The 27990-nt window shown below is 42.0% G+C and overlaps 1 protein-coding gene across 1 annotated transcript in view; it reads right to left on the reverse strand.

The window, feature by feature from the left end:
* DHRS7B (dehydrogenase/reductase 7B) overlaps window positions 1-27990 on the reverse strand; it is an 83200-nt gene that overhangs the window by 22261 nt on the left and 32949 nt on the right. Inside the window, exons 2-3 of the mRNA XM_036034505.1 lie at window positions 13640-13809; window positions 6275-6384 (exon numbers count right to left, since the gene is read on the reverse strand). Of these exons, the coding sequence (XP_035890398.1) occupies window positions 6275-6384; window positions 13640-13809 (280 nt within the window). The remainder of the gene's footprint in view (window positions 1-6274; window positions 6385-13639; window positions 13810-27990) is intronic.

The raw sequence follows: 27990 nt of genomic DNA on the forward strand, positions 1-27990 counted from the left end.
CCTGAAGATTCCACCAAAATACTACTAGAACTGATAAATGAATTCAGTAAAGTAGCAGGGTACAAAATAAATATCATAAATCAGTTGCATTTTTAAACACCAATAATGAACTATCAGAAAGAAGCTAACAAAACCTATTCACAACTGCATCAAAGTAAAAAAAAACACCTAGGAATAAATTTAACCAAATATGTAAAACACCTGTACTCAGAAACTTATAAGACACCAAGGAAAGATATTGGAGAAGATACAAATAAGTGCAAATATATACCATGTTCATGAATAGGAAAAGTAAACATTAAAATGTCCATATTCTGCAAAGCAATATCAAGATACCAATGGTGTATTTCACAGAACTAAAACAAATATTCCAAAAATATACATGGAATCACAAGACATCTCAAATAGTCACAGCAATCTTGAGGATGAACAAAGTTGGAAGAATTATGCTACCTGATATTAGACTATACTACAGGGCCATTGTAATCAAAACAGAATGGTACTGACTTAAAAACATAGATCAATGGAACAGAATAGAGGGCCTAGAAATAAACACATCCCTTTATGGTCAAATACTATTTGACAAAGGAGGCAAAAACATACAATGGGGTAAAGATAGTCTATTCAATATATGGTGTAAAGAAAATTGGACAGACCTGGCTGGTATGGCTCAGTGGACTGAGTGCTGGCCTGTGAAACAAAGGGTCAGTGGTTCAATTCCCAGACAGGGCACATGTCCAGGTTTCAGGCCAGGTCCCCAGTAGGGGGACACAGTGATATTTCTCTCCCTTGCTTTCTCCTTCCTTTCCTCTTTCTCTAAAAATAAATAAATAAAATCTTTTAAAAAATTGGACAGATATGTGCAAAAGAATGAAAATACGCCACCCTCTTACACAATACACACACATACACACACACAAAAGTACACGAAATGAATTAAAGACAAATATGCGTAGTCCTTAAACAACAAAAATCCTGGAACAAAACATAGGAAGTAAAATCTCGGACATTTCTCTTAGCAATATTTTTTCTAATATATTGCCTGGATCAAGGAAAACAAAAGGAAAAAAATAAACAAATGGGACTACATCAAACTAAAAAGCTTCTGCACAGCAAAGGAAACTATCAGCAAAATGAAAACACAACCCACTGAATGGGAGAACATATTTGCAAATGATATATAGATAAGGGGTTAATATCCAAAATTTATAAAAAGCTTGTAAGATTCAACACCAAAACAAACAAACAAACAGAAAAATGGACAGAGGATCTTAATTGACACTTCTCCCAAGAGGACATACAGATGGCCAACAGACGTATGAAAAGATACTCAAAGTCATTAATCATCAGAGAAATGCAAATTAAAAACATGAAGTATCACCTCACACTGGTCAGAATGGCTATCATCAATAAGTCAACAAACAACAAGTGTTGGCAAGGATGTGGAGAAAAGAAAACCTTCATGCGCTATTGGTGGGAATGCAGACTGGTGCAGCCACTGTGGAAAACAGTATGGAATTTCCTCAAAAAATTGAAAGTGGATCTGCCTTTTCACCCAGTGATTCCACTTCTGGGAATATATCTGAAGAAACTCAAAACACTAACTCGAAAGAATATGTGCACCCTTATGTTCACTGCAGTGCTGTTTATAATAACCAAGATTTGGAAGCAACCCAAGTGCCCATCGGTAGATGAGTAGATAAAAAAAAGCCGGGGTACAATTTACACGATGGGATACTACACAGTATTAAAAAAAAGAAGGAAATTTCACCCTTTGAAACAGCATCAATGGACCTGGGGAACATTATGCTAAGTGAAATAAGCCAGTCAGGAAAAGACAAATACCATATGATTTTACTCCTATGTGGGATCTAATGAACAAAATAAATAAAATAGAAACAGTTTCATAAATACAGAGAACAGACTGACAGCTGTCAGAAAGGAGGGAAGTTGGGGGGCTGGGTGAAACAGGTAAAGAGATTAAGCAAAAAAAAAAACCTCATAGGAAAAAAAATCATAGACAACAGCATGCTGATTACCACGGGAAAGTAGGGTGAGAGGACGTAGAAAAAAAGGGGGATAAACAGTGATGGAAGGAGAGTTGACTTGAGGTGGTGAACATACAATACAATATACAGATGGTATATTATAGAATTATATAACCAAAACCTATACAATTTTATTAACCAATGTCACCACAATAAATTCAATTTTTAAAAATATGGAAAATTGAAAAAAATAAATAAAATAAAAAAACAAGCCCTGGCTGGTGTGGCTCCATAGATTAAGTCTGGCCCACAGATCAAAGGGTCACCAGTTCAATTGCCAGTCAGGGCACAAGCCTGGATTGTGGGCCAGGTACCCTGTTTGGGGTGTGCAAGAGGCAACCACATATTGATGTTTCTCTCCCTTTCTTCTTCCCGCTCTTCCCCTTTCCCTAAATATAAATAAATAAAATATTTGAAAAATAAATGTAAAAACATAAATTAAAAATTTATGAATAAAAAAGAGTATGCACACCCTGGATTATTTACAATAGTCAAGATATGAAAGTAACCTAAGTGCCAATCAATAGACGAGTGAATAAAAAAGCTGTGGTACATTTACACAATGTAATATTACTGAACCATAAAAAAGAATGAAATGTTACCATTTTTGATAGCATGGATGAACCTACAGAGTATTATGCTAAGTGAAATAAGTCAGTTGGAGAAAGACAAATACCTTATTATTTCACTAATATGTAGAACCTAAAGAAAAAAAATAAAATTGAAACAGATTCTGAGACAGGTTGCCAGAGGACAGGGGGTTGGACTACTGGGTAAAGATCTTGAAGGGATTAAGAAGGACAAATTAGTAGTTACAAAATAATCATGGAGACATAAAGTACAGCATACAGACCTGGCTAGTATGGCTCAGTGGTTGAATCAAACCACTTTGATTCAGCCTGCGAATCAAAGGGTCACTGGTTCGATTCCCAGTCAGGGCACATGCCTGGGTTATGGGCTAGGTCCCCAGTAGGGGGCATGTGAGAGGCAACCACACACTGATGTTTCTTTCCCTTTTCCCACTTTCCCCTGTCTAAAAATAAATAAATAAAGTCTTTTAAAAAAATAAAGTACAGCATAGGGAATATAGTCAATAATATTATAAGTAGTATATATGGCACCAGATGGTACTAGGAATGAAGATGGAGGGAACTCTGTGTAGAGTTTATGACTGTCTAGCTACTATTGTGTACACTTGAGATTAATACAAAATGAAGAAAGAGGTGTAGGTGGACACACTTTGCCTCCTCATACAACCAACAGAAAGACAACAACAAATGTAAAAACAAAACATAACCAGAACTGCCGGAAAATTGAACTGTATGGAAATCCAACAACCAAGGAGTTAAAAAAGAAACATTTGTCCAGACTGGTAGGAGGTATGGAGTTGGGCAGCCAGGACATAGAGGACTCGCAGCAAGGCAGCGTCTAGAGAACCAGGTAGTCCCACATTTGCATGCAGATAAACTGGGAGGAACAACTGGGGAGGGAGACAGACCACACAACCCAGGGTTCTAGTGTAGCGAAAAAAAGCCTCACAACCTCTGACTGAAAAAAACCTGTGGGAGTTGTGGTGGCAGGAGAAACTCCCAGCCTCACAGAAGAGTTCACTGGAGAGACCCACAGGGTCCTAGAACATAAACCAACCTACCCACCCAGGAATCAGTGCCAGAGGGGCCCAATTTGCTTGTAGGTAGAGGGGGAAGTGACTGAAAGCCAGCACAGAGATGAAAGAGAGGCATTGTTCCCTCTCGGACCCCTCCCCCAACACAGCACACAGCCACACGGGTTGCCCCACTGTGGTGAATACCTAAGGCTCCACCCCTTACTACATAACAGGCATGCCAAGACAAAAAATATGGCCCAATGAAAGAACAGATCAAGGCTCCAAAAACAAACTAAGTGATGAAGAGGTAGCCAACCTATCAGATGCACACTTCAAAACACTGGCAATCAGGATGCTCACAGAAATGGTTGAGTATGGTCACAAAACAGAGGAAGAAATAAAGGCTATACAAAGTGAAATAAAGGAAACTATACAGGGAACCAACAGTGATGGGAAGGAAACCAGGACTCAAATGATTTGGAGAAGGAAGAAATAAACATTCAACCAGAACAGAATGAAGAAACAAGAATTCAAAAAAATGAGGAGAGGCTTAGGAACCTCTGGGACAACTTTAAATGCTCCAACATCCAAATACCAGAAGGAGAAGGTACCAGAAGGAGAAGAGGAAGAGCAAGAAATTGAAAACATACCTGAAAACATAATGAAGGAGAACTTCCCCAATCTGGCCAAGGAAATAAGACTTCCAGGAAGCCCAGGAAGCTCAGAGAATCCCAAAGAAGTTGGACCCAAGGAAGCACACACCAAGGCACATCATAATTACATTACCCAAGATCAAAGAGGAGAGAATCTTAAAAGCAGCCAGAGAAAAAGAGACAGTTGCCTACAAAGGAGTTCCCATAAGACCATCAGTTGACTTCTCAAAAGAAATCTTGCAGGCAAGGAGGGGCTGGAAAGAAGTATTCAAAGTCATGAAAGGCAAGGACCTACATCCCAGATTGCTCTATCCAGCAAAGCTATTGTTAGAATGGAGGGGCAGATAAAGTACTTCCCAGATAAGGTCAAGTTCAAGGAGTTCATCATTACCAAGCCCTTATTATATGAAATGTTAAAGGGACTTATCTAAGAAAAAGAAGTTGATCAAAAATATGAACAGTAAAATGACAACAAACTCACAACTATCAACAACTGAACCTAAAAAACAAAAATGAACTAAGCACACAACTAGAACAGGAACAGAATCACAGAAGTAGAGATCACATGGAGGGCTATCAGCTAGGAGGGGGAGAAAGGAAATGGAGGAAAAGGTACAGGGAATAAGAAGCATGAATGGTAGGTACAAAATAGACAGGGGGAGGTTAAGAATAATATGGGAAATGGAGAAGCCAAAGAACTTAAATGTATGACCCATGAGACGAACTAAGGGTGGAATGCCAGTGAGAGGGTGGGGTGCAGAGTGAAATAAAGGGGAGAGAAATATGGGACAACTATAATAGCATAATTGATAAAATGTATTAAAAATTAAAAAACTAATAAAAAATTATGTTGAATAAAAAATTAGAAAGTGTATGCAAAAAATTAAGTTGGTCATACCTCCTAGGATGGGCATAATTAAAAAAAGAAAATAATAAGTGTTGGCTACAATGTGGAGAAACTGGAACTCTTGAGCATTGCTGGTAGGAATATAAATGGTATAGCTGCTACGACAAACACTGTGGCAATTCCTGAAATGATTAAACATAAAACTACCAGTTGACCAAGAATTTCTGTTCCTAGGTATATATCCAAAAAAATTCAAAGCAAGGACTTCACTGATACACGTACACCAATGTTCACTGTAGCATTCACAATAGCCAAAAGGTGGACACAACTATAGTGACCAGGAACAAATAAATGGATAAACAAAATATGGTACATACATAAAATGCAATATTTTTCTGCCAATAAAAAGGAATGAAATTCTGATGCACACTACAATATGGATGAACCTTGAAGACATTATGCTTAGTGAAGTAGCCAGACACAAAAGGATAAATATTGTATTTTTCCACTTATATGAGGCATATAGAATAGGCAGATTCATAGAGACAGAAAGTAGATGTTTCCGGAAGCTGGGGAGACAGGGATAAGACCTAAAAGGACAAATATTGTACTTTTCCTGCTGTAGTTGTTTGCTTAGTTTGTGTTTGTTTTTGTTTCTGTTTAAGGGGTACAAATTTGTGCTGGGGATGATGAAAAGGTTTTGGTATAGACAGTGGTGATAACAACATACAGTGTGAGTGCAATTAATGTGACTGAGTTGTACACTTATAAATGCGTAGAATGATAAACATTCTGTCATGTCTCGTTTTCCACAATTAAAATTTTTAAAGTCATCACCAACCTGTTGTTTCCCCCCACCAACAACAACAAAAAGAGGGATGTGTAGGTATTAGCCAGGTAAAAGCGGGAGGAGAGTGGTGCTAGTAAGTGGTGGGGTTGTAATTTGAACTATATGACAGTTCTTCCTCAGGCTGTGGAGCCCAATTTGTTGTGGAGAACTGCTACCTTCCCAGTACAGTGACCATGTGGATGCCCTACATGCCTAGTAGCCCAGGAGTGGGCCACTCTCTCAGCAAATGAACTGCATCCCTCCCCACAGAAAACACACCCCTGGGCTTACCTTAGTGGCCTGAGAAGCAGTGAGTTCTTTGGTGAGCTCTTCTAGTGCCTCCCTATTCCGGCCACAGAGCACCAGCTTAGCACCTGCAGCATAGAAGACTTTGGCACATTCTAAAGGTAGAAAAGAGAACATTGATGGCAGAGAAACAATGCCTTTCTTCCCCAGTGCAGTTCAAACTTGCCCAATGTTTCAGAATATGTATTGTTTCTACATGCACTGAACACATGTATATTAGCCCTAGTTATGGCCCAGGCATGAAGGTAGGAATCAGGTCCAGAGCTTGATGAGCTCTGTTGTTGCCTTAGAGAGCTCATGTTCAGTGATGTGACAGACATCCACAGGGCAAGGAAAAGACAGGGACCGGTTGACAGATCTGTTGGGTACTATGTCCAGAACACCCATAATCATCTTCAGCTCTGAATACTCTGTGAGCATTATCCCCATTTTCACAGCTGAAAAAGCTCAGCAAGATCAAGCAATATGCCTGTGATAGGCAGGGCGAGCTGTGTGCAGCATGTCTGTCAAGGCCTATGTTCCAGCACAATCCAGCTGTTTCCCAGGTCACTTGAATGCAACAGGTACTTATCTCCCGGGGCTGCTTACAGGGTTCCAGAGAAACACAGGGGACACAGGACTCTGCTGAGAAGGGCTGCGGAGGCCTGAGGGGCTGTTTTCTGGAGAGTACAAGAGGCCGAGGGTGCAGAGTCTGCAAAGTGCCTGAGGGGGCACAGACAGTGCAGCTGGGGCAGAAAGTGGAAAGTTCATCAGCTTTGCTCTGTTGTGAAATACGACTGGAGAGCAAAGAGATGAAACCTGCTGAGTGCCTACAACAGCAAAATATTCTAAAGGAGGGCTGCATTTTAAAAGGCGCCCTCCTGCGGGGTAGGAAGGAAGGAGACTGAAAAAGACCAGGCTCCACTGAGCCCACTTATTACATTCCAGGTGACGATGAGGACATCAACTAAGGCTATGGCAAGGAAGAGTCCAGAACTATCTGGGCACCTTTATTAGTCAACATTCTTTTTGTGGCAAGAAAAAGAGACTCAACTCACAATGCAGCAAAACCAAAAGAGATTTATCAGGAGGATCCTAGGACAGCTCAAGAATTAAGAAAAAAAAAAGGCTGAATGGCCAAGATGTGGAAGGACAGGTGTGGGGGCTTCCCAGGGCCTCTGACAGCAGGACCCAGCCCTCTTGATGCCAGCATATCCTTCCTCCACCTCCCCAGCCTGGCTTCCCCACAATAAGGAGTGGGCTCTGGGCTCACATCAACAAAGCTCCCCTGCCAGACAGGAGGGACCTTTGACTTGTCTCCTCCAAGCTCTTGCATCAAAATCTCAGTAAGGGACTGTGCTCAGCTATGGTGGAGCAGCTTCAGTAGGACTAGCCCAGCAAGGGTCCCATTTAATCCCCCTGAGGTCAAGGAGAAGGGGCAGGGAGGGGAGGCCACCAGGATGCTGTACTAACCTAGGGGGCAGGGGGTTGGAACAGAGGGTGAGGTCCTGTTGTTTCTCGCTTGCCCTGCCCCCATACATGTCCCAACTAAATGTTCTGAAAACTGACAGCTTATGAAAACCAGTACAGCCCAGTGGTCCAGAGAACAGACTAGACTTCCTGTATGCAACTCTGACTTCCCACACTTCCTGGTTCTGTGGTCCTGGGTTAAGTTACGACCTGTGTTTCTCACTTTCCTCTTATGTAAGATGAAAGATGAAAGCAGCACTGGAATGGAGTGAATTACAGTAGATACAAAGACCATTTAAAAAAGTACTATAGAAGTGTTGCTTTTGTATTTCTAATCTGCCTTTTAAAAAATGCTCTGAAAACTGACTGTTGGTGAAAATTGAAATACAAGTGTTTAAAGAAGCAATGCGTGTCCTCACCCAAGGTCTCGTCTCCTCACAGGCCCCCTGAGCAGGTCTGCACATGTAACAGGGTGCAGCCCAGAGGAGGGCCCCAAATAGGGATTTGGAATGGGGTCCAGAACTCAAGGTGTCCAGGAAATATTAGAAAGGTATATAGGATGTCCTCACCCCTTCCCCCAGACAGGTGTGAGTTGGGGGAAGGGACACATGGAGCAGGAACATACAGAGCTGTTTTGTATAGCCACAGCTTTGCAGCTAACCTCTGGCATGGTCTTTTAACATACCTATAACCTTTAACTGGGTGCATTAATATGTTAAATAGCTGTGGCCATGCCTTGTGTCAGGGGGATGGAAGTGACTTCCACCCAAGATGTAACTGGGAGTGCAGGTCCCCCTGGTTACAGCACCTGTGTGAGAGTTGGACAAAATTGGCTCCGCAACATGGGGATACACCTGCCCAGACTCATGATGGCAGCCCAGTAAACTTGGAATAATACAGGAATGCTGGCAGGAGTAACTGATTGTGGGAGGAGTCGGAAATGGGGCTGCAGAGGAAGACTGGCACGGGGATTTAAACCCAGACACAGCAGCCATTGAGAGAAGAACCACGTGGCTTTGCCAGAGTGGGGAACCCCGCAGTTTTGGTAGAAGAGGACCACGCAGTTTTGGGGTCCTCCCTTTGGCCATGTGGCCTAGGAAGCAGGAGAGACTTTGCCTGGAAGAAGGGTGAAAGAACTCTTGCCAGTAGGCCATGAGAAGGTGCCACATAGCTTTGGATTAGCTGGAGATCCTGAACGGCGACACAGCTGATGGTGCCAGCAGCCTGAATCATGGACTTCTACTTCTTTTCCTGAGAAACGGTACCCCAGTTTAGGGCAGAGGGAGAAGGAAGCACTGTGTTGTCTGTGGGTATCCTAAAGGACTTTGGGATTTTGATGAAGATACTAGGTCACTACTTTCAGTCTGTATAGCTTTAAATAAACATTTCCTTTCCTTTTCACAAATCTCTGGCACTGAGAAACATCTTTCCTCTGACGACGGACAAGCTAACCTAGTGGAGGGTCTTTCAGTAATAGTATATCATACCCCCTTGGCCCTGTTCTGTAACACACAGACCCCTCAGCCCCAAGCCAACCACTGTCCCAGACTGAGTCTGAGAAGCTGAGGTGGTCAGGAGGGGCTCAGTGCCCCCTTGGCTCACAGAAGGGACAGGGCTGCCCTGGAGCTGCTCTGAGAAGTGTGAGGGATCAAGGCTATCACTTCCTCTCCATGAGGCAGGAAGGTGGGAGGGTCCAGGCTCAGGTGAGAGTGTACCGGTCTCACAGTCCTTCCTCCACAAAAGTGTCAAAATTCCTTAAAGCTAAAAGGCTTCCAAACCTTTCTTCTGAGAAGAGAAGAAATTCTAGGATTCTCCAGGAAGAGAGGAAGTTTTGACCTCTGGAAGGTCTTAGGGTGCAAAGCCCTTTCATTGCACTCTGCTGTGCCTTTCGGTTCTCCTATAGCTTCCACTTTGCCATACCCAGGCCCACACCTCCCTGCACATCCCCAGGTGGAGCTTTCTGGAAGGAGGTGCTAAGTGTACTAAATCAATATGTTTTCACTTGTACTGTGTCATCATCTTTGAAGATCTGGTTTGTCTGTTCTCTGGCTCAGCCCAACAAAGGGCACAAGTCCAGAGACAGCTGCAGCCCCCGCTTTCTCTGTCTGTCCTTGGATGGTCTGGTCAGGGTCACAGCCACTATCCTGCCTACCCTGTTGTTCTTCTCAACAGGGCAGCAAAGGCTTCAGGGGCTGGAGTGGGTGGGGGTGGGGGTGGGCTGCATTCAAAGCATTCCTGAGACCAGAACTGCTCATTCAGTTTGCTAAATAATTCCCAAAGATTAGGAATTCCCAGTTCTGTTGGCTTCCTTGCTCCATTCTGTCCTGTCCTGACCAACACAATGGGCATTTTGTGAGGTGCCACTAAAGGGTGCAGACACACAGAATCACAGGTGTGGGGAGGCATGCTGGTATATAAACAGTTTCTGGAAAATGGTCACCTGCATTCTGCTTAAGCTTTGCTTCCGAGCAGAGCCAAAAAGGGAAGACATTAGTGTAGGAAATGACAGAAATGAAAATAACAGAAATTGGAAGGATTCCACTTTCATTTTTGAAAAAGCTGATACAAGGAGGCAGAGGGTCAAGGGAAAAGAAAAAGAGTACCTGTCTCAGGTACCAACTTCCCTGCCTTCCCTGCACTGTTGGCTTTTGTCATTCAGGCAACTGCTCACAGCTTCAGGGCTTAGGCTGGCTAAAGTGGGCTTCCAGAGCCTCCTGTCCCTTTACAAGGACAAGCATGTGCAACATAAATATACAAAACAGGAGAACTGTAGGAAGCTGTCATAGGTCCATCACATGACTCGAACCTCCTGAGCCCTAACACGGGGCAGAGCCACCCAGGGCGGCGCTGGGTCTCCCTCTGCACAGCAGTGTGCCCAGGCCGTTGGCGGCAGGACTGTCTGCACCTGAGAAGCTGCACTTGTCAGTCTGGCCCTGTTTTATCTGGCTGGAGGGGAAAGACATAAATGGAATCCTGTCCCTAAGATGTTGAATAGGGCCAAGTATAAGCGGAGTGATTTGGAATTCAGGAAATGATTGACATTCTTTCTATCTATCTAAATACATGCAGTGCTTTTTCCAATTACATTTGCTACTCCCTTTACAGTCTTAGTGTCTGGAAGAGGAAATGTGGAACAATGAAGAGAACAATGCCTGTCTCGAAAGTCCTTCTCAAACATCCACATACTGGAGCACCCACAATTCCCTACTTTTCCATTCTAGCCAACTCTGAAATACTCCTCAAGGACTCAAAAAAAAAATGCTTCTCTCCAAGATTAAGAGAAGCATCTGGTGACTGCCTATATATAGTATCTGAGTAAGGTCAGAGGACCAACTGTGGTAAAGGGCTTGGAGGCAGCTGTCCCTATGCAACATGTCTGGGTATCTAATGACAGACCCAGGGGTCACCCCTGGAGACCTCACCTAAATATCAGCATGGTGTACAAAGGGGTCGATACTAGCTAAAGCCTTTCCAGTCCCCCTGGCTGACTGCAACACAAGCCCCATCTGCTCCTCCATGCTCCTGCAACACCCCAAGTGCTTACCAGCCCCTGCACAACCATGCTGCTTCTAGCCTTGGGCCGGCTCTGCAATGCCCTCCCTGCTGGCCCACCCTTTCTCTTCCTTGGCTTCACCCTTCTGCTCTCCCCTCAAGTGAGACAAAAATGAGTTCTGGAGTCAGATGTGGGCTTAAATCTTGGCCTCACCCTTTCTGGCTAGTCATACCTTCTCTGCATCTCATCTGCAAGGATTCAGTGATACAAAGCACAAGCCCCACACACAGATGCAGGCCCTCCCACCAGGCTCGGTGGGAGCACCCATTACTGAAAAGGCAGTATGCTGAGAGAGGTGCCTGCCTCTTTCAGTTAGATCTCAGGCTCCCTGAGGAACACAGCCCTGTCTGTCATCTGTTCGTCCTACCTGTTCCAGAGCCTTGCATACGGGAAGCACTTCATCAGCGCTGGCTATACTATCACCAACCAAAAAGTGCAGCAATGGAAAGTTTACCACAGTTAGGGGCGCTTCTCCGCCTCCCATGGAACTGGGCTCCAGTGTGGGCAGCTACTGCGGGGAGGTGATGTGTGTGTGTAGGTGCAAGAAAGGGCAGGGGGCTCCACGCCACATGCTTGAGTTTGCCCACTGTATGCTCTGCTGTAGGAGAAGAAAACTTCCTTTCTTCCCTTCTAAGTGCTATGGCTGGTCTAATAATTAAATTGGTATAACAGATCAATAGGAGAAAAAAAATTTTAATTTTATATGTACAGGATCCCCCCACCACAAATATAAGGCTTTAAGAAGTGAGCAAAGCAGGCCGTTTTAGTACCTTTTAGACAAAACAAACAAATAAACCAATAAATTAGTGAAAATTGATGAAAAAAAGGGGTTTAAGCTTTGAGCAGTAAATTAGTAAAGAATTAACATGGTTTGTTTATACAGCCTTCTTGGCATTGAATTTACCATCTCTCATGATAAAGATGCCTTCTACTTTCTAGTACGGGGGGGACACCTTTTCTTTTAAATGTTTTATTTATTTAATTTTAGAGAGTGGGGAAGGGAGGGAGAAACATCAATATGTGTTTGCCGTCCACGCTCCCCCTATTGGGGACCTGGCCCTCAACCCAGGCGTGTTCCCTGACTGGGAATCAAACTTGGCCAACCCTTTGGTTCGCAGGCCAGCACTCAACCCACTGAGCCACACCAGCGAGGGCATTTTTTAAAAAGATTTTTCCATCACAGTCTACATTCATTATTTTGTATTAGCTTCAGGTGTGCAGCATAGTGGACAGATAATCACATGCTCTACTGGTGTCTTCCTGCTCCCTGATGTTTCCAGTGCCCACCTGGCACCTCTGACTACATCAGGGAGGGCACTGTCACAGGGGAAATGCATTCTGTTTCCAAGGGAACAGAGGAGGCTCAGAGGGTCCTGTGCTTCTTACACCAGCTGTTTCTTAAATACCTTTAATTCAAAATAATCAATATGCCAACATGGCATATTTGGGGGTGACATATATTTCTCCCCTTCACTGCCAAAGTCAATATACATGTTTGGAAGGGAAATGATGACAGCTCTAGAGTCATTTGTATTGAGAGGAGGGGCAGCAACTGGCTCCAGACCTGTGTCCACCGCACAATTCCTAGGATCCAGCAGCTCAGTGTGCTCTCCAAACTGGAACGGTACTAAGCTGGGGAACTCAATGAGCTGAGGCTGCACTCATCCTGTTTCCAGCCCTTCCAAGGTTGTGGCCAGGGTACAGCTGTAGGCTCAGCTAGTCAACAAAAGGCCATAAACCAGACATGCTGGCTGAATCCAGGAAAAGGCATGCTTTCTTTGACCCTCAAGGAGGTAATTAGTTGTCGACATTTAAAAATTGGGAGCCTTCACATAAAAGTTCTATTTCAAGCCCTGGCTGGCGTAGCTCAGTGGATTGAGCGCGGGCTGCAAACCAAAGTGTTGCAGGTTCGATTCCCAGTCAGGGTACATGCCTGGGTTGCAGGCTATAACTCCCAGCAACCGCACATTGATGTTTCTCTCTCTCTCTCTCTTCCTCCCTTCCCTCTCTAAAAATAAATAAATAAAGTCTAAAAAAAAATTTAAAAAAGTTCTATTTCAACAACCAACTGCAGCTGAGCAAGGCTGCCGCCTTAGGTGGGACATGCAGGCTCCAATTTACCATGGCCTTCCTCACTGGCCTTTGCCACCAACATGGATGCTGGAAGTCTCATTGCCCTCAAGCTCTTGCTTTTACCAACTGGACAGAGGATGGCGACATACTCTTGTTCCCAAGTCACCAACCTGCTTCCCTTATTTGCACCTGTGTTGTGGTCCCCGAGTAGCTGAGCTGCTCCGCAAGCACAGGATGACCTTCCTCCCCCTGCAAGCACTGCCTCCAGGACCCACCTCGTCCCAGTCCTGAGGTGGCGCCTGTTATGACCACCACAGCATCCTGGAGGCTAGCCTTCATCCACATGCATTGCAGCAGCTTGAAGAGGCTGAAGATGCCCACACAGCCGAACAGCAGGGGCAGGATGGCCATGGAAGTCATGACCCCCACTGTCTGCAGACGCTTCCTGGAAGAACCAAAACCAAATAAATTAATGACAAAATGAGAGAACTCAAGACAATTGCCAACCCTATTCCTGTTAGTGTGACAGAGCCCAGACGTCTCTTGTGAGGACCTCAGCTCTGAGTCCAGTCCTGGGCACTACACTCTCACTCTGCATGGACACGAGCAGATTGCTGCACCACAGGCCTGACGATACCTCTCAGAGGTGCACAGCAGCCCGGACGAGCATATCAGTACTCACCTGATTCTGCTTCAGAAACCTGTTTTGGGAAACTTAAGTTATACCTATTCTCATTTAAAATTTCTGGGTATTTGTGAAACTAGTTTTTTTAAAAGGACAAAGAAAACCATAGCAATCTTTCTATCCCTCTCTGAACAGATGGATGGTATCTGGGATGGTCCACAAGTGTGCTCCCGGCCACAGGGCTCATGGACACCCAGAGGGAGTCCAGCTCATTGGAGCTCCCTTGGCCAAGTGCAGGCACTGACTCAGGCTGCTTAGCAGGCTACCCTGCAGTGCCCTGGGCACATTCTCACTTAGAGGTCACTGGTGACTCACAGGCAGCCAGAGGAAACCAGGAGCCACAGGTGTTTATGCAACAGTGTGCAGTCAATTCTAAGGAAACGTATCCGTGTCTCTTACAACTGCCCCTAATTTCCTTACTCCTCCAAGTCTTCACCATTACTCACTTATGTCCCTAGCCCAAAGCAACAACAGCTAAGAGGGGACAATGCGAGGTTGAATAAAGGTCAAGGGTGAGTTAGTGAGGAGAAACACTATGTTGGTCACTTTGAAAGAAAAGCCCTGTGAGGCCACTGGGCATGTGGGCCAGAGTCCATTACTCAAAAGCCCACCCACGGTCTGCCTCCAGGGCTGTGATGTTGTGAGCACAGGATTCTCTTCAGGAAGGAAGGGGATGGGAACCAAGGGCAGGGTTCCTGTGAAGCAGCCTGAAGCATACAATTATCCATCAAATCGGAAGTAACTATGTAAAACCCTCACCCACCTACTAAACGTCCCATCTCCTCAACTCCTCATTTTTTAAAAAAATATTTCTGCTTCCTGCGCCAAGGCAACATCAGCTCTGTGAATGTCATGAAGCCAGAGCCCACTCAAGACCAGCAGGGACCCCCTACCTCCCTAGTTACTTTAATCTTGAAATTTAGGTTCGGAATGAGCTGTTCTGATCAAATCTAAACTGTTCCAAGGCAAAAGGGTTCTGTCTGCTCCAATTTGAACTATTAACTCAGGCAGTTTAGTGTTTAGTTCAATTTTTCACCTGCCTTTCCAAATACACCTAAATTCTCATTTGCCATAAGAAGGTTAACATTCACCCTGGCCAGGTGGCTCAGTTGGTTGGAGTATTATCCTGTACACCAAAAGGTGGCAGGTTTGATTTCCAGTCAGGGCACATGCCTGGGTTGCAGGTCTGATCCCTACCTGGGGCACATACAGGAGGCAACCGATCAATGTTTCTCTCTCACATCAATGAGTGTGTGTGTGTCTCTCTCTCCCCCTCTCTCTCTCAAATCAATAAATATATCCTTGAGTAAGGATTAAAAAAATAACATTCTTGGATAAACAGCTATAAAATTACTGTTTTCCATCAACTTCCACTTAATCTACTTCTGAAAACCCCCAGCCACTGCTAAGTGGATGCATTTCATTTTCACCCTACATTGTGCCAAGTCTACAGTTAGATGAACAGGTAATTAAAGTGGGTTTTGAAGTCTCAAACTCTACCCAGGTACTAATAGCATCACCCCTGCCCCCAGCAGGAAGCTCAAGCCAGGTGTTCTGGCCCATAACTCAAGCTGAATCCCAGGGTAGATGCTAGGACCTGAAGACCCTTTGTCTGGCACCTGGGAAGTACTCAAAAATTTGGCTGACATCAAGCACCAGCGCCTCTACCACTCTTCTGGTCTGCAGGTGCTACTGGGGGCCTTCCCAGGGCTACGTGACGGCAGTATAGGGGTCACAAGGATAAACCCGCCCTGTCTGTGTTCACATCCCAGTTCAGCTACTTTCCAGTCTGCTAAGGGTCCTCAGGGCTTTGAGCATCAGTACCCTCATCTGTAAAAGGAAGGCAAGCGTGTACCTGCCTCGCAGGTTTGTTACGAGGTCAGACGCATCAGGACTTGGAAATATGTGCAGGGTCCCTGGTACAGGGTAAGCACTCAGCAAACTTGGCTGCAGTCAGCACCCTTATAGCCCAACTAGCTGGTGGCTTCTGGCCCAGGAGTCAGTTTCTCAGCTATTGGGCTTCCAAGGTTGTCTGAAAGAGTCCCTAGTTTATGAGAACTGGTTGTCAGACACTGTGGCTACCCTAACAGTCATGAGGCCAACACAGGAGAGACCAGATAAGCTTTGAAAGTAACCCCTTCCACGGTCTCCCCACACTCGGGAAGGGCGGGATACAAATAAACCACCCCCGACAGGACCTCCTACTGGAAAACAAGTGCAGCTAACAGACTGCACTTGCACGCCCCTAGTTAAAACCCGAGCCAATAATCTATGACATGAAAAAGGAGAGAAAATGACACACTGTCTTGCACACTTCTGGGATGCCCTGAGCACCTGACACAACGCTGTGTGCTGGCCATGATTTCCTAGCCCTGGGGACCACTTTGCACAAGGCAAATATGGCACCAGGTAAAGGAATTCATCCCTGGCCCCTGGGCCAGCTTTCTGTGGGCATAGCACACACCTGTATGCAGTCTCACGAGTTTTTAAGGAATCAGAATGCAAAGTAAATGAGACATCAACACTGACTCTCCTCAGCTAACACAGGATGGTGATGGCGGGAAAAGACGCCCCAGAGTAGGCCATTTATTTCAGAGAATCAGGTTCAATTTCAGGGTAACTTCCCTGACCGGGTTAAGCTGGTCACATAAGCAATGTCAACTCTTCCTGGAAGTTTTTCAAATTCTTAAAGTCTTCCCAACTTTTATTCCACTCCGCAGTGCTTGGGGTCGCACCGCCATGCCCCAGGGCTGCAGGGCTTCCCAGGCTCTAGAGTCAATGGGGTCAACTCCTCCCTGTCTCACCCTTGGCAGTCAAGATGGCCAAGAGAGCCAGGACCAGAGATAATTCAGCACCTGGGGGCCTTCTCCAAGTAAAAGTGACAGCTCCAAAGTGGAAGAAAGCAACTGTGTCCTTGGCTGGCCACAACTCCAAGTTAGGAAATAAGTTTCCTATGTAAAGCAAGTTCAAAGGAGGCCTTTTTTCCCTATGAAAATGGCATATAAGAAGAACTTTAATATGTTTATAAGTTTTGCATTTTATATCAAAGGCCTTTTAACTACTAGTTTCAGATACAACTAGGAAGGTGAGATGGATGGTATAAAAAAGGAGCTGGGAAAAAATCTTACTCATGATTTCCAGCATTTTGAGATCAGCCTGTAGAAAGAAGGGACCACTATGAGCCACATGGGAAAGCAGGACAGACCTAGAGAGACAGAGAGAGAGGGGGTGGTCAATAAAAAAAGGTGAGCTAGCCCCCCTTTGAACAGAATCCGTAGGTCACAGGTGGTCTAGACCCACAGAGGGCACTGTGTGCAAGGTCAGGCGGCACTTGTAGTCACAACCACCCTTAACTGGCAGGAAAGTAACTTGTGGCATGACCTTACATCAGGAGCCACACTAACTGGTACAAGGGAGTTCAAGTTCAGGTATTCACACACTGAGCCCATCTGCTGGGGTTCTCATATATCAAACTACGGCAGGGTTAAAAGAGTGTGAAGGTAGAAAGTTCCTTCTCAGGTGTTACTTGGGCCTGGGCAGCCAGGAAGTCTATGGCTTCTCACTGTGATTCGCAATTCAGCTGCTCTCTTATTTTCCACTGAGAAGTTCTTTAAAAGGACTTTCAGAACCTCAAACTAGAAACAAGAAATCAGCTGAGCAGAAATGTCCCCTATTATGCCATTTGTCCCCCTCCTCATGCTTTAGTCAAAATTCTACATTACATTTCACAGATGAGATCTGTTCCTAATATTCCTTCTTCTCTCAACCGGTCATAAAAATTTTAAAAACTGAACTATTAATATAAAACAGATTGTTGGCATCTACCTAGAAACCACACAAAAATCAAACCACTGACAGGCACACCTGAAAACTGAAGGAGGGAATCTGAAAACCTTTCAAGGTTAAAAACTAATAATGATTTCAGGTCTGCAAGGCTTAGTCATAATTTGCCACGTTATACACAAGAAAATCAGGCTAAAGGGCAGAGAGAGCGTCCATCTGAAAGGCAGGGTGCTGCAATCATGCAGCAAGGAGTGGCTCAGTGTCACCAAGAGCCACTCCTTGCTGCGGTGGTGCGGTGGTGCGCACCTTGCCTTGGTGCGGACCAAGAGTTCGGATCTTTCATTCCCACATACCTCTCCCCATTCTTATAATGTTATAATTGACGATTAGCTCAAAAAAGCTGACTATAAAAGGTGACATAAGCTATGGGCCACGCTTATGACCCATATCTGAAAACAGGTATATATTTTCACAGAGTAAAGCAGAGTAAAGTTGCTCTGTTTTGGTATGCGGCAAATAAGCAGCAGCTGCTAAGGCTGTGTTCAACTGGAAAAAAAGAAAACAGTCCCACCTCAGGTGGCAGCTGCCATAACAGTGGTGGGTCCCAGCACCAGTGTCTTCTCTGGTCTTTTGAGCTCGGGCAGTGTGACTTAGATTAGAGGCCAGAGGAGACCAGCAGGTCAGCAAGCCCTCTCTGGAATGCTGGAACAAGCCATGGACAAATGCCTGGAGGCTGTATGTTGGGATGCCAGCCTTAAGACTGCCCGTTTCCAGGAAGCCAGGCTGGTATTAGTTAAAATAAAACCAAAAGGAAGGCTGGAGGACACTTCAGACCAGGAACCTGAATGTCTGGTCCTCGGAAGAGAAACCAAACTGAAAGAGAGCAGTGTTCCACAGCGACACTCCGTCCTGGTTCAGAAAGCAGAAGAGAGGGGACACGTGCAGCTTCAGACCCTGCAGGGTGGCTACCAACACAAGAGCAGGCTGCTGGGGCTAACTATTTACTATGAGTCAGTCTTAGTTCAGTTTTTAAAAACAGCACTTTATGACTGCAAATCGGAAGTCTCCTAAAAACATAAAATAAAATAAAAAACAAAAACACAGTACTTATGATGGCTACCTAGACATCTTGACTCAAAAAACAATTTTGATTTCCAATGTGCTTTAGAAAACAAAGATGCTGGAGTGATTGCATCCTGGAGGCCCTGGTCCCTGGACAGAAACCCAACAAAGGCATTGCTGTGGGGGTGAAGCAGAAAAAGCACCACATCGATACCAGGGAGCTGAGTTCAAGTCCACTTTGTCATGCATTTGCTGTACAACTCGGGCAAATTTACTCACTGTCTGCAACTAACTATCCTAACTTCAAAATGGGGACAACTATTTCAAGGAGACAACAGACAGGAAAGCACTTTGTACATGCTAACGTCCTGAACAAACAGGCTGCCAATTCATAAAATGACTGAAAAAAGGCAATTCCCAGAGAGGATTTCAGAGATGAACTGAGCAATGGCAGCCAAGCTGGCAACTTTAAAGACTGTTCATGTTAAGGATGTTTGGTAAAAAAGACAAAACTGATTACTCTATACCCACACTTCCCACACTGTGGAGCATTTCAGGTCCTGGATGTCATCCACTCAACTGTTTATCAAGTACCATCTACTACCAGACAGTGTGTGCGGACCAAGGGTATAAGGCAATTGAGCAAAGTAGAACTCACAGCCCAGACAGAAAAACTGACAGCAAACAAAGAAATAAAAATTAAATGACTGTAATTGTGATAATGAAAGAAATAACCATGGTTATTTCTAGCTAAAGGACAGGCCTCACATAAAGCTTTAATTCAAAGGTGAAACAATTCAAACCACTGTGCTGGCCTCACAACACACAACCAGGGGCAGCTGCTAGTTTGTGACTCTCAAATTCTAGATTATCACCTTAAAAAATTATGTATAACAACATCAACAAAAGGTGCTGACTGAAATGTGAAATCAAGAATCCAGCGTGTTTAAAAGGAAATGCTAGAGCTCAGATCATGGTATCTCACAGGATCTGTGCACAGGTACCAGTTTCACAAATAAACTACGTTAGAAGGATTCCAGGAAAATGGTGGAGTAGGAAGCACTAGAAATCTGTCTCTGCACTGACAGAATCTGTCTGATACAACTATTTTGGAACTCTGAGACTAAAGAGGACTTGAAAATTCCAGGAGAAGCCTGGATGGTAAATTGTGGTTAATTTCAATCACTTCCAGCTCTCAGTGCAGTGGCAGGCAGTTGTACACCAGATCCTGGAGCGACCTGCACACAGCTGAAGAGAATGAGTGTGGGCAGAACGATCTATGCTATTAGGGATCTGTGCTCCAATTGCTGATTGCTACTTATCACAGAGATGCAAAGGAGCTGGCAGCCATTGCTGCACCTCCTCCCCCTTCTCCTGAAGTGACTTCCAGAGTATTTAAGGGACCTGCATCATTTTATCCTTTCTTCATTTTCTTTTTCCCTATTGGGAACCAGTAACTGAAGAGCAGGACATACGAAAGCAATTAAATGTTTTGAGAAAACTGAAAGTGACCATGCATGCCCAGGAAAAGGCTGAGAGATAAGACCTGTGAAGACTAAGCTGATCCTTGGCACAGAGACATGCAAAGAAGATTAAAAAACAATAAACAAACAAATAAAAAGAAAAAACATCGAATGCTACAGACTAAAAAACATGATTTTCAGAGTTACCACGTTATTAAATTCCAATGTCCACTTTCATCAAAATAATCAAAAGGTACACAAAGACACCGGAAAGAAAGTATGACCCACTCAAAGAAGAAATAAAGCAAGAGAAATTATCCTTGAAAATGAACTGAATGTAGATCTGCTACATAAAAATATAAAAACAACTATCTAAAGATGCTTAAGAAACTAAATGAGGATGTATAGAAAGTAAAGCAATTACTGTACCAGAAAAAAAAATGGAAATACAAATGACACAGAAAGCCTAAAAAGAAAACAAAAGGAAAATACTGGAGCTGAAAAGGAAAACAACTGCAATGAAAAATATGCATCAGGACAGAGCTGAGCAGGCAGAAGAATCAGTGACTGAAATATAGAACAAGGGAAATTACTGACTCTAAGGAACAGACCAAAAAGGCTGAAGAAAAGTGAGCAGAGTGTAAGGAACTTGTGGGACACATAAGGCAAACCAACAGAGGCACTGCAGAAGTCCCAGGAAAAGGGAAAGGGGCAGACAGAAGTTTTGAAAAAATAGTGACTGAAAGCTTTCCAACTTTGATGAGCCATAAAATAAACAGCCAAGAAACTTGACAACTCCAGGTAACATAAATTAAGAGAATCATACTGAGATATTTTATAACCAAAACTTCTAAACACAAAGACAAAAAAAGAATCTTGAAAGTTGCAAAAGAGAAGTGACTCATCACAAACAAGAGATCCTCAATAAGACTATTTTTGACCCTGAGAATAAGAAGGGCACCTGGTTGCTAACTGGGCTCAAGTTTAAATATCCAGTGTAGCAGCCATTTCTACACAGGGCCTCTCAAGCAAACTACACTTCAGGGAGAAGCCTGCACTGCCTGCCTGCCCACACGGTGTCCCTGCCATCTGAGCAGCCCTTATAAAGCAGTTCCTGGGATCCTATTTCAACCAACAGGACAGAGACTTTCCCTGTCCAACTGGAGCTGTGCTGCTATATATAAATTAACATCTTTTAAAATTTTTACTTAATTTTTCCAATTATGTTGGCATTCAATACTATTTTATATTACTTTCAGGTGTACAACATAATGGTTAGACACTAATGGTTGATATAATTAACAAAGTGATCCCCTTGATAAGTCTAGTGCTCACCTGGCAAAATACATAGTTATTACAATATTGACTATATTCCCTATGCTGTACTTGACATCCCCATGACTATTTTGTAACTACCACCTGTACTTCTTAATCTCTTCACCTTTTTCACCCAGTCCCCAACATCCCCATCCATGTGGCAATCATCAGTTTGTTCTCTCTGTCTGAGTCTATTTCTGTTTTATTTGCTCATTTACAGCGTTCTTTATATTCCACATTAAGTGAAATCATATGGCATTTGTCTTTCTCTCACTTATTTCACTTAGCATAATACTCTCTAAATCCATCCATGTTGTTGCAAATAGTAAGATTTCATTCTTTTTATGGCCAAGTAATATTCCATTGTACATATGTACCATAATTTCTTTATACAATCATCTAGCAATTGGACACTTCAGTTGCTTTCATATCTTGACTATTATAAATAATGCTGCAAAGACATAAGGATGTATATAATGTCTGTCCAGAAGAAGTCTAACCATTGTTAATATAACAAGGATGGTTTGAGTGACATCAATGTAACCTGGCAGCCAAAGAGAGTGGACTAGAATGTGCATGTGTGAACAATGATGACTTCACAGCACTAGTCAGTAGGGGTGGTAGAAGCTGTTGAGTGAGCATGTATACTACGTAGTTGTTGCATTCAAAATGACTAAGCGAGAAAAGCAATGAATCTGCATCAAATTTTGTGTTAAGCTTAAACATTCCTCCGTGGAAACTATTCAGATGATTCAGAAGGCCACAGCTATGGGCACCTGATGATTGGCAGCTTCATCACAATAATGTGCTTGCTTATGCATCATGTCTCATACAGAGATTTTGGCAAAACATCAAATCACCCAGGAGACTCAGCCCCGCTACAACCCAGCTTTAGCACCCTGTGACTCCTTGCTTTTCCCAAAACTAAAATAACTTTTGAAAGGGAAGAGATTTCAGACTGTCAATGAGATTCAGTAAAAATATGATGGGGCAGCTGATGGTGATTGGGAGAACTGGGTAAGGTCTCCCAAGGTGCCTCCTTTGAAGGGAACTGAGGCATCATTGTCCTATGTATAATATTCCTCATGTCTTCTTCAATAAATGTCTCTATTTTTTCATATTGTATGGATGGATACTTTCTGGACAGACCATGTATATGCTGTCTAAAAAAGACCCACATCAGAATGAAAGATACACACAGACTAAAAGTATTTTAGGAAATACTAAAGATAGAGAAAAATATGTCCTACAAATAAAAATGTTTTAAAAGCTGGAGTAGCAATACCTATATCTGACAATATAGACACTAAAACAAAGGGTATAATAAGAGACAAAGAAGGACACTACATAATGATAAAGGGAACAATTCAAAATTATGTAACCCTTGTAAACATTTATGTACCCAATATAGAATCACCTAAATATGCAAAGCAAATATTGAAGGATAGTAATACTGTTACCATAGAGGATTTTAACAACCCACTGACATCAAAAGAGATATCTTCCAGTCAGAAAATTAACAAGGAAATGGAGGGCTAGATGACAGACTAGATCAGATGATTTTAACTGATACCTACAGAGCATTTCATCTACAAGCAGCAGAACATACATTCTTTTCAAGTGCACATGGAACATTTTCTAGACTAGACCACATGTTAGGACATAAAACAAGTCTCAATAAACTTAAGGAGACTGAAATCATATCAAGCATTTTTTTTCTGACCATAATGGTATGAAACTAAAAGTCAATCACAAATAAAAACCAACTGAAAAACACATGAAGACATGAAGGCTAAATAACACATTACTAAACAATGAATGAGATCAAGGAAGAAATCAAAAGATAACCTGGAAACAAATAAAAATTAGAGCACAACAACCCAAAAATCTATGGAACACAACAAAAGTAGTTCTTAAAAGAGATATTCATAGCATTACAACCCTACCTCAGGAAACAAGAAAAATCTCAAATAATCTAAATTTACACTAAAAAAACTTTAAAAAGAACAACAATAAAAGTCCAAAGTGAGTAGAAGAAAGGAAATAATAAAGACCAGAGCAGAAAGAGACAAAATAGATCTACAAGAATAATACAAAACATCAATGAAAACAGGAGCTGGTTTATTGAAAAGATAAATAAGATTCATAAACTTTGAACCACACTCATCAAGAAAAAAAGGGGAAGAATCAAATAAATAAAACTAGAAATGAAAAAGAAGAAGTAACAACTGACATCAAAAATACAAAGGATTGTAGGAAAATAATAAGAACTATATGCCAACAAATTAGACAATGTGGAAGAAATGGATAAACTTCTAGAAACATACAATCTTCTAATATTGAGTAAGAAAGAATCAGAGAATCTGAACAGAGAAACTAGTGAAATTCAAGCCATAATCAAAAAAATCCCAACAAACAGAAGCCCTGGACTGGATGGTTTCACGGGTGAATTTTATCAAATATTCAAAGAACTACTATCCTTCTCAAACTATTCCCAACAATTCAAGAGGAGGGAAGACTCCCAAGTTCATTTTACAAGGCTGGCATTATCCTAATTCCAAAATCAGATAAAGACCCTACAATCAGGGATAGGCCAACATCCCTGATGAGCATAGAAGCTAAAATCCTCAACAAAATATTAGCCAACCAATCCAGCAATACATTAAAGTCATAACACCATGATCAAGTGAGATTTATTCCTGGAATGAGAGGGTTGGCACAATACCCACAAATCAATAAATGTGATACACCACATAAACATAATAAAGGTTAAAAATAACATGACCACATCAATAGTTGCAGAAAAAGCATTTGATGAGACCCAGCACCCATTTATGAGAAAAATCCTCAATGAAGTGGAAATAGAGGGAATATACCTCAATACAATAAAGGCATATATGTCAAACTCACAGCCAACATTATACTCAATGGGCAAAAACTATAAGCATTTCCCTCAAATTCTGGAATAAGGCAAGGAAGTCCACTTTTACCACTCTTATTCCACATACTGTAGTAATGAAAGTCTTAGCCACAGCAATCAGACAAGAAACAGAAATAAAAGGCACGCAAATTGGAAAGAAGTAAACTGTCATTATTTGCATATGATGGAAGAGGCAACCAATCGCTGTTTCTTTCACATCAAAATTTCTCTCCCTCACTTTCTCCCTCCATTCTTCTTTCTCTAAAAATCAATACATAAAATCTCTTTTTAAAAAACAGCATGGCACCAACACAAAAACAGAATATAGATCAATAGAATAGAATAGAGTGCCCAGAAATAAACCCATGGCTTTATGGTCAAATAATATTTGACAAAAGAGACAAAAGTATACAGTGGGGTAAAGATAGTATATTCAATATATGGTATTCAGAAATTTGGACAGATATGTACAAAAAATAAAAATAAAAGTAGACTACCTTCTTACACCATATACAAGAGTAACCTCAAAATGGATTAAAGACTTAAAAGTTAGACTCAAAACTATAAAAATCCCAGAAGAAAACATAGGCAGTAAAATCTCAGACATTTCTCTTAGTAATATTTTTTCTGATGTGTCACCTCAGCCAAGGGAAACAAAAGAAAATACAAACAAATGGGACTATATCAAACTAAAAAGTTTTTGTGCAGCAAAGAAAATCATCAACAAAATGAAAAGACTACCCACTGAAGGGGAAAACATATTCACCAATGGCACATCTGATAAGGTATTAATATCCAAAATTTATAAAAACTCAAGACAACTCAGTACCCAAAAAAATGCAATTATAAAATGAGCAGAGGACCTGAACAGACACTTCTCCAAAGAGGACATAAAATTGGACAATAGATATATGAAAAGATGTCCAATGTCACTAATTATCAGAGAAATGCAAGTTAAATCCACAATTAGATACCACTTCATACCTATCATAATGGCTATCATCAATAAATCAACAAAAACAAGCTCTGGGAGGATGCAGAGAAAAGGGAACCCTTATTAACTGTTGGTGGTAATGCAGATTGGTGCAGCACTATGAAAAATAGTATGAAGTTTCCTCAGAAAAATTAAAAATGGAACTGCCTTATTACCTATTGATTCCACTTCTGGATATATGTCTGAGGAAACTCAAATTGAAAAAAATACCAGAGAGTAGGAGTAGGTGGGGGACTGGATGAAAAAGATGAGGAATTAAGAACTACAATTGGTAGTTACAAAATAGTCATGGGGATGTAAAGTACAGCATAGGGAACATCAATAATGTGATAACTGTATGGTGTTAGGTGGGTACAGGAAATATCAGGGGGAACCATTCGTAAAGTATATGGTTGTCTAACCTCTATGCTGTACATTTGTAACTAGCAAAAATAATATTGAATGTAAATTGTAATTAAAAATAAGAAAATTTTTAAAAGAAAAAAACATATGCACTTATATGTTCAACGCAGTATTGAACAGCCAAGATCTGGAAGCAACCCAAGTGCCCATCAATAGGTGAATGGATAAAAAAGTTTTGGTACATACATGCAATGGAATATTACTCAGCCATAAAAAAGAATGAAATCTTACCATTTGCAAAAACATGGATGGACCTAGAGGGTATTATGCTAAATGAAATATGTCAGTCAGAGAAAAAAAAATACTGTATGACTTCACTTACATATAAAACATAAAAACAAGAACAATCAAACAACAGTAGCTCATACTTTGAAAAAGCAGATTAGTGGTTGCTAGAGGTAGGTAATGAGTAGTGGGCAAAATGAGTAAAGCAAGTTAAAAGGTCCAAATTTCCAGTCACAAAATAAGCACCATATTTTTTGGACTATAAGACGCACCCCTTCTTCCCCCAGCACAAATTTGGGAGGAATACTGGTTGTTAATGCTGCTGTTGAGTTCTGTTTACATTTACATTGGTGAAATATTATGTTAGTTATGTTATTAAATATTTCACCACATTTTTTGCTTCAAATTTTTTTTTCCTATTTTCCTCCTCTAACACCTGGGTGCACCTATGGTCCAAAAAATATGGTAAGTCATGGGTATGTAATATATAGCATGGTGACTATAGGTCATATACCGTATTGCATATTTAAAAGTTGCTAGCAGAGTAAATTGTAAAAGTTATCATTATGAGAAAAAATTTTATAATGATGTATGGTGAAGGATGTTACCTAGACTTATTGTGGTAATAATTTTCAGTATGTATAAGCATGAAATCATTATGTTGTCTACCTAAAACTAATATGATATTATATTTCAGTTATACCTCAATAAAAAATGAGGGAGAAATTAAGACATCCCCAGGTAAATAAAAGCCAAGAGTTTATCACTAGACCTGCCCTGCAATAAATACTCATGGGAGTCCTGCGGAGTGTAATGAAATGACATTAAAAAGTAATGTTAAACCCAGGTTGGGTGGCTCAGTTGGCTGGAGTGTCATCCCACACACCAAAAGGTTGTGGGTTCAAGCCCTGGTAAGGGTACATAACTAGGTTGTGGGTTCGATCCCCAGTTGGGGAGCATATGGAAGGCAACTGATCGATGTTTCCCTCTCATATCAATGTATCTCTGTTTCTGTCTTGCTCTCTCTCCCTTCTTCTCTCTCTAAAATCAATAAACATCCCATCATGTGAGGATAAAAGAAAAAACAATGCTAGGCCAAATAAAGATATAAAGATCTTTTATTAACCAATAGCAACCTAGTAAATTTAATTTAAAAAAAAATAAAGATCTAGCCCTGGCTGGCGTAGCTCAGTGGATTGAGCGCGGGCTGCCAACCAAAGTGTCCCAGGTTCGATTCACAGCCAGGGTACATTCCTGGGTTGCAGGCCAGAACCCCTAGCAACCGCACATTGATGTCTCTCTCTCTCTCTCTCTCTCCCTTCCCTCTCTAAAAATAAATACATAAAATCTTAAAAAAAAAGATCTTAATAAAGGTAATATATGACCAATTATAAAATGTAGAATTACAATAACAATGGTTTTTAACTCGACTTTCTGCTCTCTATATAACATTTAAAAAACTAATACATTAAACAATGAATGGGTTAAGAATGAAATCAAGGAAGAAATCAAAAAGGTTTAGGAAACAAATGAAAATATACACACAACAGTCCAAAACTTATGGGACACGGAGAAGGCAGTCCTGAGAGGGAAGTTCATAGCAATACAGGCCTATCTAAAAAAGATAAAAACATTTCAAACAAACAACCTAATCCTACGTCTACAGGAACTGGAGGAACAACAACGAAGACAGCTCAGAGCAAGTAGAAGGAAGGAAATAACCAAGATCAAAGCAGAATTAAATGACAGAGAGACTAAAAGCACAATTCTAAGGA

Source organism: Phyllostomus discolor, chromosome 8, assembly GCF_004126475.2.
Source record: "Phyllostomus discolor isolate MPI-MPIP mPhyDis1 chromosome 8, mPhyDis1.pri.v3, whole genome shotgun sequence".
Lineage (NCBI taxonomy): Eukaryota > Metazoa > Chordata > Mammalia > Chiroptera > Phyllostomidae > Phyllostomus > Phyllostomus discolor.